Below are 19,821 nucleotides of genomic sequence, written 5' to 3' on the forward strand. Positions count from 1 at the left end.
GAAGTCAGTTTCTGTTATAGCTGTTTGTTTTCGCAAAATGTTTCTATTTTCATCAGCAGTGTGTAATACCAGTTCATTGATTTATATAACTATCATAAAAACAGCAACTGAAAAATATGTTGAAGCATAGAATAAGATTCTAAATTGGGGAAGTAGAGTCAGATCTTCTGGTAAAACAGAGGACCCACTTTGGGTAAAGTGCCTGTTAAGTTACCCCAGTAAGAGGAGAAGGGTAAGAAAAAAGAATGGCTTGAAAATTTTAAGAGAAAGGGATGTATAGCACTACCCTTGCCTTTTCAGAAGATATTTGATATAATGTGGAAATGTTGAACTTTAGAACTGTAGCTTGTGGTTTTAGAATTAGTGTTTCCAAATAAGCCTATCTACGTGTAGTTAGACTATAACATGAAAGTTTGCATGTGGGAAAAAAAATGATGGAGACTAAAGCAGAATTTTTAGACTCTGTATTTGAGGGTATTGGGGGCTGTTAAGTAGTTTACTTCTTTGTTTCTCTACTACTTTTAAATCTGCATCAGACAGTCCATAACCCATTGAAAATTCTGGACATGAAATTTCACAGAAAATTCCTGCACAAAACAATTTTTTAAAGTTTTTGTTGGTCTTTAAAAAATAAAAGAAAAATCTTAAATGAGTGAAACTGCTCCAAAAAGTTCATTTCTGTAACATAAACCATCCAGTCCAATTTTAAATGAAATTGCTAGAATGGAACAGAAACATGCAGGCTTCAATGCCATACAGACGTAATCTTTATTCTAATTGTATTATTTAAAATGTTATTCTCTAAAGTTGTTTCAAATCTGTCTATAATTTGAGATATGCTGATTAATGATAATGTGGCATTTATTGAAATATATTTACTGAGTACCAGACAGTATTCAAATTGCTATTATTATATCCCTTCTCTGATTTGATCTTCACAACAACTCAGGGAAAGAGATATTAGGAAAACCAAAGCTTATTGAGTTAAGCAGCTTGCCCAAGGTTATCTCCTTAGCTCCAGGTGTCTATTCTTACTTTTACTCCACCTCACTCTCTTCCTTCTTATTACAGTGAAGAAAGTGCCATTTTCTTCAAAGTTCAGTTGGTTCATTTCACTTGGAACCCCATCCCTTCTTGCCTTCCTGAGGTCTTCTTTTGTGTCATCATTCTTCTCCCGTCTACTAAATCATTCCTGTCTGCATATAAACTCAGTGTGGAATCTCCAAAGTTAAACTCTTTGCCCCAACATCACAGTCCAGCCTCTACCCATTTCTCATTTCTCTTCATACAGTACATCTCAGAAGACTCCCATCCACTCTTCTGTTTCTCCAGTTTTGTCCAGAACACTTGTAAGCTTCAAATTGCCAAATCCATCGACCTTTCTCATCTTTAACTCTCACAGTGTTTGACACACATGTCCAGGCCCTGCTTTTTGAAACTGCCCCCTTTTCAGCTTTCCAAGCACCCCATTTAACTTTCCTTCTAGGATCTTCTCCATTCCTTCCCAGTGTTCTCTGCTGGATATTCCACTTCCTTTTCGCCATTAAATGCTGGTTACTGTAGAACTTTGACCCTGCTCTCTATCCCTATCATTTTGGGGAGCCCTCTTTTCTGACTGCACCCACTCCCTGGATAGAGGATTTCATCCAGATCCCGTGTCATTAAATGTTAATACTATTTTTATCGGATACCTCTCCTCTGAGCACCAGCTTTATTCCTCTATTTAACATACCCAATTGAATGCTTAGTAAAATCATGAGACTTAACTTTTGGTTTCCCACATGCAAATAGGTGCCTGCTCCAATCTTCCACTTCAGCAAATGTCACCATCAACTAATAGTTCAAGCCACAAACTTTGGAGTTTCCCCTGGTTCCTCCCTTTTCTTCACTATTACCACTATCTCCAGTGCAAATCATCTGCAAGTCCTGTTGTGTTCATTACTAGACTGTCTCAAACTTGGCCTTTTCTTTCCATATCCACCATACCCTAGTCCACGCCACCATCATCTGTCACCTGAACCATTCAAAATAGCCTCCTGACTTCCCTGCATCTGTCAACTGAATCATTCAGAATAGCTTCCTGACTTCCCTGCATCTGTCACCTGAACCATTCAAAATAGCCTCCTGACTTCCCTGCTTCTATATTTACCTTCTCTTGCAATCCATATTTTTCCCAGAGTAACCATTGTGATCTTTTTAAAATCAGATCATTTCAAATGCACAATGTGTAGTATTTATTAAATATATAATTAAGATATATATATATAGTATTATGTGCTTGTAATATAAAGTTGTTGGTAGGAGCCTATGCTAAATAGGAAAATTTTTAGTAACCTACATAACATAAAAAACTGCCTTTTTAATTGCAGTATTTTGTATACATAAAGGTGATTGCCTTGACTGTTATGATTGAGTTAAGAAAATCTTAGTGCACATGTGTTACTCTACCACACATCCAGTTGAATATACCTGTACTGAAAAGTACCATATATACTGAATGTAAGCTTTCTCTAGCTTTAAAAAAATTATTGTCAAAAGAAACTTGTAATGTCCCAATATTACAAGTTTTATATTAGTTTTCATTGTCAAATAGCCCATGTTTTATAGAAACAAATTTCATCACATACTTGAATAAAAGGTTTTTTGATCTTGTTACTTTCTTATTATGGGTCTTAACTAGTTGACCTGTTGATAATCACTTTATCAGAAGTACAGATTATATACTATTGGAGATTATTTTATTTCCAAAAGATATTTTTAATTTTTACTTAAAGTTTCTGTGATGATGAATGAAGATAACTTTATAGAGTATTAAATTAAAATACAATTGAAGTAAGAATGTACATTTAAATGTTTTATTTTTAACATTTTTAAACTTTATTCAGTAAGCTTTTTAATTTAGAAACACTTGGATGGGCTCAAAGGATAGAAATCAATAAGAAATAATCCTTTTCCCATTGAGAAGGATATATATAGTTCAGGGTTAAAGTATAATTTTTTGAGATGACTTAGAATATCCTATTTATTATTCTTTATTTCACTCTTTAAAAAGATTTTTAAAGGTAATAGTATTATCAGGCTTAGAAAGATAATTAAGTAATTAATACTAAATACAGTGTCAGTTTTTATATATCAGTGGTCTTCTACATGTTCCTGACAACATTTATATTGTTCTCACATCTTGATTAAATGTGTGTATGTGTCCCAGTGACATAAATGTCTTAAACATTTTTTATTTGTCCTTAATCTTTAGACGACACCAATTAATCATTAGAAAAGAATGCCATAATATCTTAGACACTTTTTTAGGAGCATGCTATTTGTTAACTTCCTTCTGTTACAAAAGATTATACCTTTAACATTTTCTTCCAGAAGAAAAAAGAAGATAACCTAATGACAATATTATATGTCAATAATATTTCAAAACCAGAAAAAATAAAAATAATTTTTAAAGATATTGTGATGAATTTTCTTAGATAAATAAGTAAACAGATTGATATTTTTGCATTTTAACCTAAGCAGTGCAATATTTGGCAAAGAATCACATTATTATTAAAATACAACCTCCTGAGTTTTATATAGGCTGTTTAATAATACTGCTCCTTAATGGTCTGGTGATTCACTAGAATTTAGTTACTTCCTTATAACAGTAAGCACTTTGGAAGGACTGATTCAGACAACAACTTTTTGTACCTATGTAATAGAATGCCTCTTTAGAAACATGTCAATGTCCTACAAAACATAATTTGAATAGTGAGATTTGAAGAGACATTGTGTCAAAGAGCTTGATGTAAATGTTGCTTTCTGATGTCTCCCATCTCACGAGCAAAGGCTTACTCAGTAGAAAGCTTTCATTTTACATAGAAAGGTGGATAGGGAAGGAAGGAGGTAGGTATAGATAGGTAGATATTCCTAAGGAAACGAGAGAGAAAACAGTTTAGTCTTTGAACTTTTTTTAATGCTGATATCATAGCTGTTGATGAATTCTGAAAACTTTTGAGTTTTAGATTTGTTAAAATGAATTACATTTTCTCATTTTTTAAAAAAGGCAGTAAGCCTCCATTGAGGGTTATGGAAGGGAACTCTGGAATTAAGGGGATTAACTGTGAACTGTAATCCTGTAGATTTTGTTGTTGTTGTTCAGTCTCTAAGTCATGTCCAACTCTGTGACCCCATGAACTACAGCATACCAGGTTTCCCTGTCCTTCACTAGCTCTCAGAATTTGCTCAAATTCATGTCCATTGAGTCAGTGATGCCATCCAGCCATCTCATCCTCCGTTGCCCCCTTCATTTACTTGTAGGAATTTTAGGCCAATATGAAGTTTTTCAGTGGTAGCCCAAATCACTTGGTAATCTCATTAAGTATTCAGTGGCTCTGCCAACTAACTATAACTCAGATCTACTTAAGAGAGACAGATGTGACACTGCTATAGAATCTATTTTCAAATGATGCTTTGTTTTTGTATTTGAAAAAAATGATTAGTATTTTTCTAAACTTTATAGTTTTATCATTAAAGTTAATTATTGGTGAATGTAAAAATCTATGTATGTCTGTGTTGGTTTTTACATAAAAATTATTTCAGACTAGAGAGGCATAACCTACAAATGCTTTCTTGTGCCTATAGTCAAAATTAAAGGTTATAAATAGTCTTTTGAATAGATGTATAGAGGGGAGCATAGTTAATGATTTTCTGAATATCATCTCTTTTGTGGACATAAGTCTGCATTCTGTATCAAATAATATACTCTAATATATTTTTAAGCCAATCTTCTTTGTTTAGCTTTATCTAAAGTTGATACATCCCACTTTTTCAGAAATTCTTACCATTCAAGTTTTTCCAGCCCAAAACAAAGCACCTTTATATTGGCCTGTCAGAACTTAAAAGGCAAAGCAATCTTAAAAAGGAATCCAGATTTGTGTGGACAGTTTCAAGTGGCTAATTTAGAGCCCCTCAAATGTGAAAGGATGGGAGGAGGCTTCTATGATCATAGTTAGGCTAGTAAATTTTTAAATTACAACTGTAACTTAAACTGATAGAAGAAACCCCATAAAGCTATATTCACATGGGTGCTTAAACTCCATGCTGAGATCTCTTTTGAGGTAGTAAAAAGCAGGAATTCTTAAAAGTCTCAAAATGTTTTTTTTTTTTTTTAAGATTTCTGGATTTTAAGGACTTTATAAATATTGGGTAATTATAGCTCAACTCATTCTCTGTATATACTAAGTGGAAACAGAAACTATGTCAGTATCCTACAGTTGCATCTTGCCTTTTTCTTCTAAAAGCTGGGGGAAGGAAGTAGTATTTTCCATCAGCAGGTGGGCACCATCATCATTTTAAATCAATTTTTAATCTTTCCTTGTCCTTTATACTTGAAATAACTAATATAGATATACCTATGTGCCCGTTGGAAATACTCCTTAAAACCCTGTACTGCCTGTGATCTCAAAAATGTATGGTACATTCCCATCTCCCTGAAGAATTCTCATAGTTGCCCAGCTTTGCTTATGTATCCCATATTGTCAGGTTGGCACAATCCCAAGACAGCAAACATCACAGAATGAAAATACCCACCCTAAACACTTTTATAACCCTGTGCCCTTTTCAAAGAAAAGCCAACACTATAGCAGTAAACCTAAGTACAGGAATGTATGCAATGTGGGAAGTGATGATTTGTGTGGAATAACTAAAAACTTTATCCTTGATTTACTACTTTCAAAATAAACTCCCAGAATATAAAATAAGATGAAAAAGGGTGTAAAGAGACTTTCCCCATATTATTCATCCCTAAAGGTGCTGTATCATTTGCATCAATCTTGACATAGCATCTGAACGATTTTGATTGAATAATTTTATTTATATAAGCAGTCCAGTCTCACTATGGTAAAGAAAGATATGATTGGCCATGGCATTATTTTAGTGCAACAACAATTAGTTGCCTATGTGTTGGCATAAATCTTTATGAATTATGTAAGAGCTCTGTAAAGGCAAACAGAAAGCATGTGTAAGAAGCATGCCAAGTATGATAGAGAATCTCTTAACAGTCTGGATTATATGGCAGGAGCCAGAATTTCTTAAGTGTTTTTAGGGAAGGCTCTATCATTTTCATATGTCATAACAATAACAACACCAAATACATGCTATAAGAGTTTTTGTACTGTTCTTGTAAGGGACTTGGAAATACAGTAATCTCAAGGCAGAGAGATGTTAAAAGGGATAGCCATTATTCTTATTTTACCACAAAAAAAAGAAAAGAAAAGAAATGATGACAGAGAAAGTTACAGATACAGACTGAAGCAAGTTATATCAGTAGAGACATAAATCATATCCAGATATTCTGGTTTTGAGGTCATCACACCCCACTAACTGTAATAAAATGCAGGAGTTGTTGATAAGCTCATACTTAACATTTGTTTTGCTGAATTTGTAAACATAATCACAAGGGATAAAAATGCCATTTACATCAGTGATTAAAGAAAAAAAGTGTGTTTCCTTATGTTGCTTTGAAAATAATAACTTCAGAAAAGTAATCTTTAGAATCATACACTTCTGCATTCCAGTCTGCACTGAATTTGCTTGATGTCAGTGCTTGCAAAAGGTGCTTAGCCCCATCCTATGAAGAAAATATTAGAAATTCCTTGTTTCATCATCACAAGACTGCAACCTGGTTGACCAGGATGGCTTCAATCAGGTTGTATCTTGACAACCGAAAATTAGCCTTAGACCTAAGTAGAAAATGAATTTACCTTCTTTTGTACAGACCCGTAATATAATAAATGCATTCTCAGAACCCGAGTAGAGATTTACTTTAATACCTGTTCTTCTAGTGCTAAATGCAATATTGATGTATTATGTAATGTAGTGAGATCCTAAGTGCTCTGCTGCTGCTGCTAAGTCACTTCAGTCGTGTCCGACTCTGTGTGACCCCATAGACGGAAGCCCACCAGGCTCCCCCGTCCCTGGGATTCTCCAGGCAAGAACACTGGAGTGGGTTGCCATTTCCTTCTCCAATGTGTGAAAGTGAAAAGTGAAAGCGAAGTCGCTCAGTCATGTCCAACCTTTAGCAACCTCACGGACTGCAGCCTACCAGGCTTCTCCATCCATGGGATTTTCTAGGCAAGAGTACTGGAGTGGCTTGCCATTGCCTTCTCCGCTAAGTGCTCTAGAAGACACTAAATAACTATTGAATATTTATCTGACCTGTATTGATTACTGAAACTACTGAGGTAGTGGCTGAAAGTACCTGTATATCACTGCCCAACATATATGTTTTAATTATGCTAAGTGAAATAAGTCAGACAGAAAAAAGTAAATACTGTATGATATCATTTCTATACAGAATCTAAAATATACAGCAAACTAGTGAATAAAACAAAAAAGCAGACTCTCAGATATAGAGAACAGACTAGTGGTTACCAGTGGAAAGAGGGAAAGGGGAGGGGCAAGATACGGGTGGGGGGGAAGTGTTTTTATTGAATCATGTGAAATCATGTGTATGAAACTTGAAAATTGTAAAGCACTATAAAATGTAAAGAATAAGTCAATCTTCTTATTAAAAAATAGAATGTCATAATAATGTAAGGAAATGCTTGTTGTATATTTGATATTATAAACTCATTTAGAATCAAGTTAAAAACATGCACTTTTAATTTGTTTAAATATAGTTTCCAGTATCCATATTTGTGCCCTCAATCTTAGAATAATATTACTTAGTTTGATTTAGCTATGAAAAAAGGTCTTTATCAGTCACCACTTGATTTTTATTAGCCAAAGGTAATTTGAAGGCTGCTTAGCCTAAAAATTAATGAGACAAATAAATAAGTAGACTAGGGCATAAATTGGAAACTTTATATTAACATATATTTGATAAGATTTTTAAGATTTTTTTCTTTACAACTAACATTTGTGTACCTCTTATGGAAGGTAGTAAAAGATAGTTTAAAAGTTTCAAAACTATATAAAAATGTTCTCAAACTGTATTATTTATTTAAGTACTTTGGAGACCAGGTTTTACCAGAAGCGTAACACTAATTTTTAATTTAGAAGAGATTGATATGTCAGTAGGGGTAGCATGCATATTACCTTACCTCTTTGATTATATCTAGATGTCGGGTTTCTGTGTGTTTTATAAAGAATGATGGGGAGTTGATATAGCCCATTAGGTATGGTATTTGTGATAATTTTGGTTCCATCTCTTGAACTTGTTCATTTTGATAGTGCATTATCTTCCTAAGATTCTGGTTGGTGTTTAAATTTCAGTAACTGAAGGTCATTATTAATATTTTAACTGGACTAAAAAGTTTTTAATGCCAGCATTAACTTTTGAATTACGCTCGAGCTCTTAGACTTTACAGCATGTTTAGTTTCTTTTCATTTCTTATTAGTATTTTTCAGTACTTAATAGTCTCCTGCTCCCACCTCCAACAAGAACTCTCCTCTCTGTTCAACATCAGAAACATTTTTCTCTTTGGCATGTGCTTTTAGTTCCCCAAGCAGTATAAGCAAATTGGAAAGTTCAGCTGTCATTCTTGGAAGGTCATAGATCACACTAGCAGCCTGAGTAATCCAAGAGGTTTTAAGTATCATAGCATTTAGTTTAAAGTGAAATTTGCTCTGACAGAGCTGGCAGACCAATAGGAAAAAGAAATATTTGTGCTTAGAGAAGTGCATATGTAGAGACCAAGAGCCTAACTGATGGCTGGAAGTGATTTCAGTCTAAAAAAACAAATCATTAAGAGAGTGCATAGGGGTAAAATACACAGTTCATATTTTAAAGAGTCTCAAAATGAACCAGCAACTAAGGTTAGCATTATATAGTAATTAGCTGTGGTGCTCAGGCTTTAACTCACTCGGTACCAGACAGTATGGTCAAACTATCACTGTGAAAACATCGCTACTTAAACTCTCTACTCTAAGCCTACAGCAGTAATTTTTGTACCTTAAAAAAACCAAAGTATTATGACAGATTATATAAATGTTGAACCAGTAACAGACAAACAATTCTTTAAAAGAGGTGCTAATGACTCAGTTTATTGACCTAGGGGTTACTTAAGCAGCTCAGCAAGTTCCCTTAACATTTGGTGGTGTGCACTGAGTGAGAGCATTGCTTGATATTTTAGAACTGCTAATTTCAAGAAGTCCTTGTACTAAATTGAAGAAATTCAAGTTAAAGATTACAAGATGGTATACTTTCATTAAAAGATTGCTATAGAAATTTTGAGACCATTATAGGTTTCAGTAAGAATTCACTCCAGCATCACAGTCACATCTGACAACTTCTATGAGGCACCTATTAGAGCGCTACAACACTGCTACAGATAAGAGAAAAGAAAATATCTTCTGTCAGCTCGTTATTTCTTTCAAGTCATTGTTCTGTTAAAGAAAGCCAGTTTTGAGTCACAGAAATATAGGACTTACAAATTCTTTCCTTTGATGTGCAAAGCAGATTAGTAAGAATAAAGTAGAAGGGACTCCAGCAAGATGGTAGACTGACCTGACTTAGGTATCCCTTCCTATATAGATGTAGAAAAGGTAGACAATATAACCCTACATGACACACACACAAAAGAACTACCACAAGAATATCGAACTAGGTGTAGGTTACATGGTATAGAAAGAGAAAATTGAATTTTAAATTCCCTATATAGAGCCTGGAACTTCAAAGAGCTGCCTTTTTCTCATCAGTTGAAAAGAGGACTAGATGATTTTAATTCACCAGCCCAGAAAAGTAACTAAAACTTTTCTTCTGCCCTCAGACCGTAGATAGGGTCTTAGATGGGGAAGATAGTCACTCGTAAAGAGAGGAATCATACACGTGCTCCATGCAAACATGTGGGGTCAGAATTTATACTATACATCTAGTTCAGGAAACCCCAAGTCAAGAAATTATCTTTCAAATGGTTTCAGGACAGTGAAATCCCAGGACCTTGATGTGTGATAAATACAGAACCTCTCAGTAGAAGTATTCCCAAGGTCAACAGCTAGCAGACAGACAAAAAACAACAAAAAAACCTAAAGTTGAACACAGTAAAAAATTTTGAAGCTCATAAAGAAAGAGACCATCATGAAGAAATGTTGGAAGCAATGGCAAAAGACCTAGGATACCCAAGAACTAGAGTTAATAAGAATCTGAATGAGATTGTAAGAGTTTTTTAAAAATAATAAGGGCTAGATAATATAATATGAAAAAGTACTAACTGTAATATCTCCACATGCCATTTCCTACTCCAGGGATCTTCCCAACCCAGGGATCGAACCCGGGTCTCCGGCATTGGAGGCAGACGCTTTAACCTCTGAGCCACCAGGGAAGCCCCAATATAATATGAAAAAGTACCAACTGTAATATCGCCACATGACAAATATAATCATTAAATTAGGCTCTGTAGGTGGGTTAAGTAGCAAATTAAGATTCATAATAAGTGTAAATTGAATGATATTAGAAGAATGGCCATGAAATGGAACTTCTTTCCATTTGAAATACATCAGTGACTATTTTACACATGCTTTCTCTATCATTAGTACGAATTGGTTTTTATCTGAAGCATCTCAGTAGAGTAACTAAATTGAAAGGAATTGTCCCTGAGGTGGTATTTTCCCCTTAGAACTGACAGGTGTCTTTTCCAAAAACAATTTTTAGTAAGTTCCAAATTTATGCATTAAATACAACCTCCCACTCCTACTATCATTTACCCTTAACTTTGAGGAAAATATTACTTAGTTTGATTTCACTAAAAATATGATTTTTTAAAGATTCTCTAGCCATTTAGTTTTATCAGAATAAAGGAAAAAGTGGTAATCGTGCATATAAAAGATTAAAAGAAAACTAAATGGAAAGTGTCAGCTAAATGATATATATTGGTGAAACTCATTAAAAGACTGCTTCACTACTCATTTTCTCAATAATACAAAGGCTCAAGCCAAACGCAAAAAGTAACACTTTTGAGCAACCTAAAATATCTATCTACTATATATACATTTATAGAAGCAAAGTGTTACTGACAAGTTAAATGATCATTTTAGAAGCTTTCCTGGACAGTAGTACTTTAACATTATAAATGCAGTACATTTTTCAGTGTCCAGGACAATCAGCATCTTCTGTTCTTTTCATAGGCCTCCGCATTCACAAAACTTTTTGTAAATGAATGAAGAGATTCCTATTTAACTCAACTGCTTAACCAAATTATATCAAATATATAAATTGAAGACATATGAAAAAGCAATGGAAACCGCATTCTGTCAATGTTAAATATGCTGAGAAGCTTAAATTTGATAAAGCTTACTTTCAAACTTTGTAAAAGTGGTAGTCAGTGATAAAGCAAGCTCTCCATCTAGTGGTAGATCTGTAAATTGCAAACACTTAGATCTTGATTAAATAATGCATCATTATTTATAATGCATATAAACGTGGCTTGTTTGTATTGTATTCAAAGGTGACTCAGTGGTAAAGAATCCACTTGCCAATGCAGGAGATGCAAGTTTGATCCCTGGGTTGGGAAGATCCCCTGGAGAAGGAAATGGCGACCCACTCCAGTATTCTTGCCTGAGAATTCCCATGGACAGAGAAGCCTGGCAGGCTACAGTCTGTTGGGTCTCAAGAGTTGAACACAGCTTAACGACTGAACAACAACGACACACAAGTGTTAGGTTTAGTTTTATAGGCATTATCTCATTCAATCCACACTTCTCTTGTTGCTATATATATGAATTTCCAGAAAAAAGTATGTTTCTCTTTGCCAGAATAACCCAACTCTTCCTATTCAATACAAAGACAAACTGCTTCTACAACCTGATTTCTTCTGTTAATACATGGAGTACTACAACCTCTTAGTTATTTGATGAAACATATTCCCATGTTAAAGGGTTAAAAATGTTTCATTCCAGTTAAGTGTAGCTTCAAAGTTTTGGCCATTTTTGAAATTCTTTCTCTTCATTCTCAGTTAACAAATAGTAAAGGTTTAGCTTAAAAATCCATTTCAAAAGAGAAAAGATACCATTTTGTCATGAAATGTAGCACATCTGATCATAGTTAGTTCTGCCATTGCCTCTACAGACTTGCATTACTTCACATATGGATAGCCTTAATATTCTCTTAAATGTTGCCCGTGCTGTTGCTTCTCAACTGCTTGTCACCCCAGTTACCTTTCTAAAACACAGAAGTAAGTTGTTTCCCTTCTTAAAAACCACTGACAATTCTCCAGAAGTATTTGATTCTTAGTGTGGCATATGGGGGCTTTTCAGGTAGTGCTGGTGGTAAAGAACACACCTGCCAATGCAGGAGACGTAAGAGACGCAGGTTCAGTCCCTGAGTTGGGAAGATCCCCTGGAACCCACTCCGGTATTCTTGCTGGGAAAACCCCATGGACAGAGGAACCTGGCGGGCTATGATCCATAGGGTCACAAAGAGTCAGACACGACTGAAGTGACTTAGCATGCACACACGCACATGGCAATATGAAGAGCTTTCAAAATCCAGTCTTAAAATTCCCTCTTTATACCTTTTATCTCCTGCTGCTGCTTCCATTGCAAACCTAAGACATTAACCAAAATAAATTGTTTGCTCTTCTTCAGCCTTTTCTCTTGCTCAGACTGTCACATTACCAGGAATTCTCTCTTTACACTTGTGAAATCCCGCTTTTCCTTTAAGATTCATCCATTCATGCAATCAAATGCTTTTTGAAATCCCATTCTATGTCAGATACAATATTAGATGCTAGTGGGAGAGCAATGGATAAGATAGTTCTTACCATTCATGGTGCTTACTTTCTAACAGGAAATAAAGACAAAGACAAATTACTATGTCAGGAAGTGACAGATACATTAAAAGGCAAAGTGTTTTCTATAAAGGATTTCTAGTTCCTGATATTCTCCTGTAACTATTTGTACAACCTTTAGTATACTCTCACATTATATTAAATATTTGGTCCTATTCTCCTCTGTAGTAATTTATAAATGTACTAGGGTAACACAGCATATTATCAGATTTTGGTTCCGTGTTAGTTGCCGCCAATCCATGGTCAGGGACCATGTCTTGTTTATTTTACTACCTTCCAAGCACCACATCCTTTGTTTTTAACCTTGACTCTCAACACTATATTTAGCACATTATAGAAACTCATGTACTATTTGAATGGATGGATGTACAAAGGACATAGACAAAAACTTCCCATGACAGTTCATACTTAAGCTGAAATTATAAGTTTATCTGATGATAAATTTACAGTCTACTTAGAAAGATAAACATACTGATTTTGGTTCTATGATCAGTATCAGTTTAGTTCAGTTCAGTCGCTCAGTCGTGTCCGACTCTTTGTGACCCCATGAATCACAGCACGCCAGGCCTCCCTGTCCATCACCAACTCCCGGAGTTCACTCAAACTCAAGTCCATCGAGTTGGTGATGCCATCCAGCCATCTCATTCTCTGTCGTCCCCATCTCCTCCCGCCCCCAATCCTTCCCAGCATCAGAATCTTTTCCAATGAGTCAACTCGTCGCCTGAGGTGGCCAAAATATTGGAGTTTCAGCTTTAGCATCAGTCCTTCCAGTGAACATCCAGGATTGATCTCCTTTAGAATGGACTGGTTGGATCTCCATATACTGGAGTAATTAATAAAAAGAATGAGCTGTTCTAGAAGACTATTACTAAATCATTTCATACAGTGTTATAATATCCTGGAGCTGTTTCCTCCAAAAAATGCTAAATCCTTTCACTTGACAATCCCAAAAGAATTCCGGCCTTCAGTATTATTTTATGGATCACAAAGATAGATAGTTAATATATCACTGTTTCCTACTTGTAAATATATTTTCATAAAGGATTTTAACATAGGGAGAATAGAATCCCCAAAGAAAGACCCAAACTAAAAAGAAATTAAACATGGTAGTTTTAAGTTATCAATTTCATGTGTGTCCATGTGTATATTACACACAGTTGTACACACACACAGTCGATGTAAGCCATATTGTGGTAATGACACCTTAAAATTTTTGTTCAAGATCAACACAGTTTGGGCCTATATTAGCAAAGAGTCAGAAACAGGATCTCATTTTTATGTTCTATGCTGGTTTCAGACCACATAAGTATTGCCTTCTTTTCAGCTTATTTTAAGATAAATACTGAAAAAAAAAGTCAAAATGCTTTACAAAGCAAATGATTTTAGAGATCATGTCATGAGGATTGATTAAATGAGAGTTGTGAAGTAGTCATATTAAAGAATAATTAGACTTCTTACATGGTTTGAGAAGGTAATTCTAGGACTAATAGAACCAGATTTCAACTCACTGTCATAAAGAACTTTCTAATGGCTTGATGTATCTATAGAAGGGGTGAACTGCCGTGACAGTGTAGTGTGATGGAGGTGTTATGATAAGAACTGTATAGACCCTGTCAAGGGTGTTTTGAATGAAAGGGTAGAATAGATTATTTCTAAGAACATTTACAAGTCAAAGATACGATGCATCTATGAAAAGAGAATTTGACTTGAGTGTATCCTTTTTTTTTTCCTGCAGTATCCACTAACATATTCATTATTTGCTTTGTATTCGTTTTGCTGATGTGGAAATTTCAAAGAAGAAAAACTTTGCATTGCTTTTATCTAACATTAATAAAATAATAATAATACTTTTCACTTATGCAGCACTTTTCACCCAAGGATTTCAAAGTGCTTTACAAATACGCACTAATTAAGCCTCACAAACAGCCAGAGGTAGGTGATTTTTCTGCTTCTACAGGAATGCCATCTTCTCTGGCACAGAAGTCTCAGCAGCGCCTCGGAGTGCCTAGGACTCCCTGCTGGCTGCCATCCCCTTGTCATGTGCTGCATGTGAAGCATCACTTGTCATATCTGGATTTCTTTTTTCCCTCCCGCTCTGAATCATCTCAAGTTTAGAATTCTAATGAATGCTGTTGAAAATTTATTCTGAAGCCTTGTAAATATTACAGAAAATTTAGTCTTTTGCTTGCTGAATGCTAATTAGATCTCTAAATGTTTGTTTAAAAATAAAACCTAGGTGTGGTTTTAATTTGAACTTTAAATATATTTTTTTACTTAGGAAGAACTTACTATTTTTTCTAAGTACCCCGAAATCATTGTTCTTGGGACATGAAACTTAATAGCAAATGGATTGGAGGGGGCCTTACCTTTCCTAGGTGTCTTTCCTCAGCAAACAGTAGCCATTTTCTTTAGACTAGAATTATATATTTTCAAGAAACAATATTACATTTTGCTATTTTTCTAACTGAAAGGTCTAAAATATGATATCTGGATGTTGAAGGTAAAGGTTACATGATACCACATAATTAGTCTTGTAAAGAAAATGTGGTCTGCTGCTGCTAAGTCACTTCAGTCGTGTTCGACTCTGTGTGACCCTGTAAACGGCAGCCCGCCAGGCTCCCCCGTCCCTGGGATTCTCCAGGCAAGAACACTGGAGTGGGTTGTCACCTCCTTCTCCAATGTGTGAAAGTGAAGTCGCTCAGTCATGTCTGACTTGTAGCGACCCCATGGACTGCAGCCCACCAGGCTCCTCCGTCCACGGGATTTTCTAGGCAAGAGTACTGGAGTGGCTTGCCATTGCCTTCTCCAGAATGTGGTCTAGTAGTGGCATATTCTAATCTAAAGGAACACACAGCTTTTTTATATAGGTTAGGAGTACCAGGAAGAGAATACCTACATACAGAAACACACATGCAAGTGTTGGATTAAGTTCCAATATAAACAGCCAAATACACGAACTCTTGTCTGAAGCAGGTTGGTCACATAGAGCAAGAGCAGGTACGGCATATCTCAATAGTTTCTCTTGGTTCGCACGGGCCCTGATGACAGCATGCAAGTGGCTTTAATACTATGTACTCTTAAGTCAAGTCTTAGTGGATTAGGAAAAGACAGTTTTTGCTGTGACACTTCCTTTTATTTTCATGTGTCTGTCCCTTTCCAGCAGAATTTATATAATCTATCTGCTTCTAGTCAGAAAACTTACATTAGGCTGTCCTGGTTTTGAACCAGATTCAGCATTAACAAGACTACATCTTTATGCCAAGGGAGAAAAGTGTCCACATGTCCCAAAAGAATATCTATCTCCAGGTTTTAGCATCCCCAGAAGTCTAACTTCCCCACTATATTAGAACCAAATAAGTGACTGAAGAATCAAACTATTCTGTTTCAGAGTGAATTTTATTTAGAAGATATTAATTGTAGGGATATGATTGATCTTTCATAATACAAAAGGATGTAGGACTTACATGAGAGTATCACCCAAGCTGGTTACAGTGTTTCAAATATTCTTTAAACAGCAATTTTATCTGTGATACATGATGGATAATTTTGGAAAAACTCATTTTATGAGTTGATTTCAAATTCTCTTATTTGAAAATTTTTCCCAAATGGTGTTATGGAACTTCAAAAAAATCGGCTTGTATGTTGTCACTGGGTTGAGTGCATAAATAGAAGTTTATCACAGTAAACTGGCAGGCTTGGAAATTGAAACTCTGATATTCAAGGTTTGGTCTTACTTTCACTGACATGGGGATACATAATTCTTATCAAAAAATGTGACTGACATATTAAAAGAAAACAATATCCATTTGTCAATTTACAATGAGTATAACCATCAGGCAGATCAGATAAACTTAATGTCTTGTTGGCAGGTCATATGAGGAAACAGTAATTAAACATTTGCTTATTGGTCATAGAAATAAAAAATAGTTTTGCAGTTTGAATATATAATAACTTCAGACTCAGAACCTTTGTTAAGGCCCCTTCCTCAATGAAGACAAACCTGCGAAAATGGTCATATAGTTTTGATGATAAGTCACCCCAAGGAGTTGCTTGGGTTGGTTCTGCTACAGCGTTGCCTCTGAAGAGCTCCTTATTCTGTGCCAACGTGGCTGACAGACTCTCTTCTCAGTATCATCATCACCTTTTAGATAGAGTTGCGGTCATATTGTTCTGCTGTGAGATGTTCTGTTTTGAAGGCACTTTTGCATATACATTCACTGATCAATCATATGCCTCTTGTTTCCAAGTTCTTGAAAGTAGTCTCACCACAGCTGCTAGACTGATAAAGACAAAATTAAATCGAGTTTTACCTAAGTCTGCTATTTAGCTTCAGAAGAGATGCTTTAAAATGTAAGGAGGGAGTAGCTAAAAATGAAAAAGGAAAGGAGCTAAAATCCACAGGCTATATAGTCATCCTTTATGTAATTGAGAGTTGTTTAGTTACATGAGTATTTGTTATCCTTAGTGCTTCAAGAGAAAATTTTTCAATGGCCTACTTTTCCTCTGTTTTTAAACTGATACAGATGTTTCTAGTGATGGACTCCATTAATTTCTAAAACATCTTTAAAGCTACCTCTAAAGTAATAATTTCTATTTATAGAAAATTTAATCTTTCTTTTCATGGGACCAAAGTGGAAGGACATACTTACATTTTGGCATTTCAAAATAAAATTCAGACTTAAAAATTTTAAACAGCTTTTAGAAATAACAGACACAATTCTTGATATAGAAGGAGCCCAAAAGTTTGATTTGTCCAGGATCTTTCATTACTGATTCTAACATAAACCTTGTATTTTAGAAATCCCATTCCCCTGCAAGGTAGATTCACATAAATTATTAATATATGCCCTTTATTTTTAGTATTTAGTCCTAATCCAACACATGCACACAAATTATTTAAAACCTTAACATTTTAATAGTTACTTCTAAAGTATTTTATCTTAATCTCATGTTGTGAGAGGAAGTTACTGCCTATATGAATATATGTTTTAATCATTGAGGTTTAGCTGATAAAGTGGAAAGTATCTTTCCATTTAGCATAATCTCAAACAGTCTTATCATTTAAATATATTTATTTTTCAAAGCTTACATTTCTGCATTATAATTAATTTCTTTTGATTGGAAATAAGCTCACTAGCATTCACTGCATGAGCTATGCATGAGCATGTTAGAGCTGCCATATTTGCCTGGCAAAATAAGTATCTTGTCATTTTGCTAAGTGTTTAATAATTCTCTGACTCTTTAAAAGTGCTTTTTCTTCTAAATTTATTATTAGATAAAAGAATAATTTTTAAGTAATAGTTTATCCATGTTTCAGTCTACATTTGTAACTTCAATCTACCGTCATAGCTTGCTGTAACTCAAAACATCCACTATTTAGTCTTTTTTTTTTTTTTTTGCATTGAAGAGTCAGAAGAAGAATTTGCATATCAAATCTGGCTAACTTCCAAATTTTTAAAAATTCTTTATCTTCTTTAGTCATAGTCTTGTAGTATGATTTGGCTCTGAGTGAGAGATTACTGCTAAAACTCAATTGCATGACCTTACTAATAGGGATTAGTCGAATGGAATAGAGATCTTATTATAAATAGCAAAACTCTACTAGTTTTAATTTTATCATTTCCTAGCAATGTATTCTATTACTGATAATTGCTAACATGTAAAATATTTTCATATTCTGGCATATAAGCCATATATGAATGTAATTTATTAAAACTTTTCTGATCTCTCTTTCTCTTTGCCCTGAATGATGCCTGGTGACAGAGATTTTCAACATTTTTAACATATTATTAGAATTAAATAGTTATTAATAAACATTCTTATGGCTGTACTAATTTAAAGAAGAAAAAAAGTTAATAATAGCCAGCCACGTAAGTTATTTTGCTGCTAGAGAGAATTTCGGAGGTGTAAATCTCCAGGCCTCTTACTTGACCTGCATTGGGATGAAGAATATAACTGACTATTCCTTTTTCTCTTTTTAGCCTTGGAATGGATGGCTTTGGCCAGTCTGTCAGCATTCTTGGACGCCCTGCCACAGCTTATGGATTCCGCCCTGATGAATCTTACTACTATGGCTGTGGATCTCGATAAAGTCATCCCTTCCTTGTGTGCTCTCAGTTGAGAAGGCATCTGTGTGGGTTGGGTTAACTTTGAATCTTGGCCTAATAATGCATGTTGATACTATTTGCAGGTCTGTGTCTCTTTTTAATTTTCCCTCTTGTTAGCTGCAGGTTAACTTGAACCCCTTCTGTCCTATGTTAAATACAGTTGATGCTTGACCCTGTTCACTGATCAAACCACATCTCAATGCTGAGTAACATTTACCCTGAGACTCAAAAGTGAATGCTGAAAAGCACCTAGACTGGAAAACAAACACTGCATTATGTACATTAATTGACTAATTTAATTTCTATTAAAAAGAAACATAAAGTACAAATGAATTGGCAAAAATCATGTGTTTCTATTTAATGAGTTTCATTAGGAGTTACATGCTTATATAAAGTGCATATAAATTTTATTTTTTTCCTGCCCCTTTTTTCCCCCTTGTAAACTCTTGAGTATTTCACGTGATAGTGCTACCTTTAAAATTTATGAAAAAAATATCACCTTTTTTATTTCATGCCATGTGCCTGAAAAGTTGCTTCCCAAAGTTATTAACTATGATTTTTTGATTAATGGTGGAACATATGCCATAATTATATTATTTATGACGAGAGTTTCTTCAGCCTTTAATTCAAATTAATTTTGTCTTTTTGATTTTAATATAGAAAACCTAGAACATATATTAGTATACATGAAACTAGGTTAGTATTGGGTTTTTTAATTTTATTATTCATGAAGTCTAAAGTACGGAAAAGCTAATAAGTCTCATTGACAAAAACTAAAGAACAAAATATTTTGCTCACTTAGGTACCCATTTCCCATTTGTTCACTTGTTTTACGAGATAGGTAGAAATGGAAAGATATAATAATGAATTGTGAAAATAACTCATTCATGTTATAATATGGAAAAACTTACTTGAAAAACAGAGCAAATACAATAAATACAATA

At 34.6% G+C, this 19,821-nt stretch overlaps 1 protein-coding gene across 1 annotated transcript in view; it reads left to right on the plus strand.

The window, feature by feature from the left end:
• Nucleotides 1–19,210, plus strand: part of KIFAP3 (kinesin associated protein 3) — a 151,629-nt gene extending 132,419 nt beyond the window's left edge. Inside the window, exon 20 of the mRNA XM_088845481.1 lies at nucleotides 18,752–19,210. Coding sequence (XP_088701607.1) covers nucleotides 18,752–18,860 — 109 coding nt within the window. The 3' untranslated portion in view covers nucleotides 18,861–19,210. The remainder of the gene's footprint in view (nucleotides 1–18,751) is intronic.
• The last annotated feature ends 611 nt before the right edge of the window (nucleotides 19,211–19,821 follow it).

Source organism: Moschus berezovskii, chromosome 17 (genome assembly GCF_049115385.1).
Source record: "Moschus berezovskii isolate FMDL1 chromosome 17, NW_MosBer_1.0, whole genome shotgun sequence".
NCBI classification, from domain to species: domain Eukaryota; kingdom Metazoa; phylum Chordata; class Mammalia; order Artiodactyla; family Moschidae; genus Moschus; species Moschus berezovskii.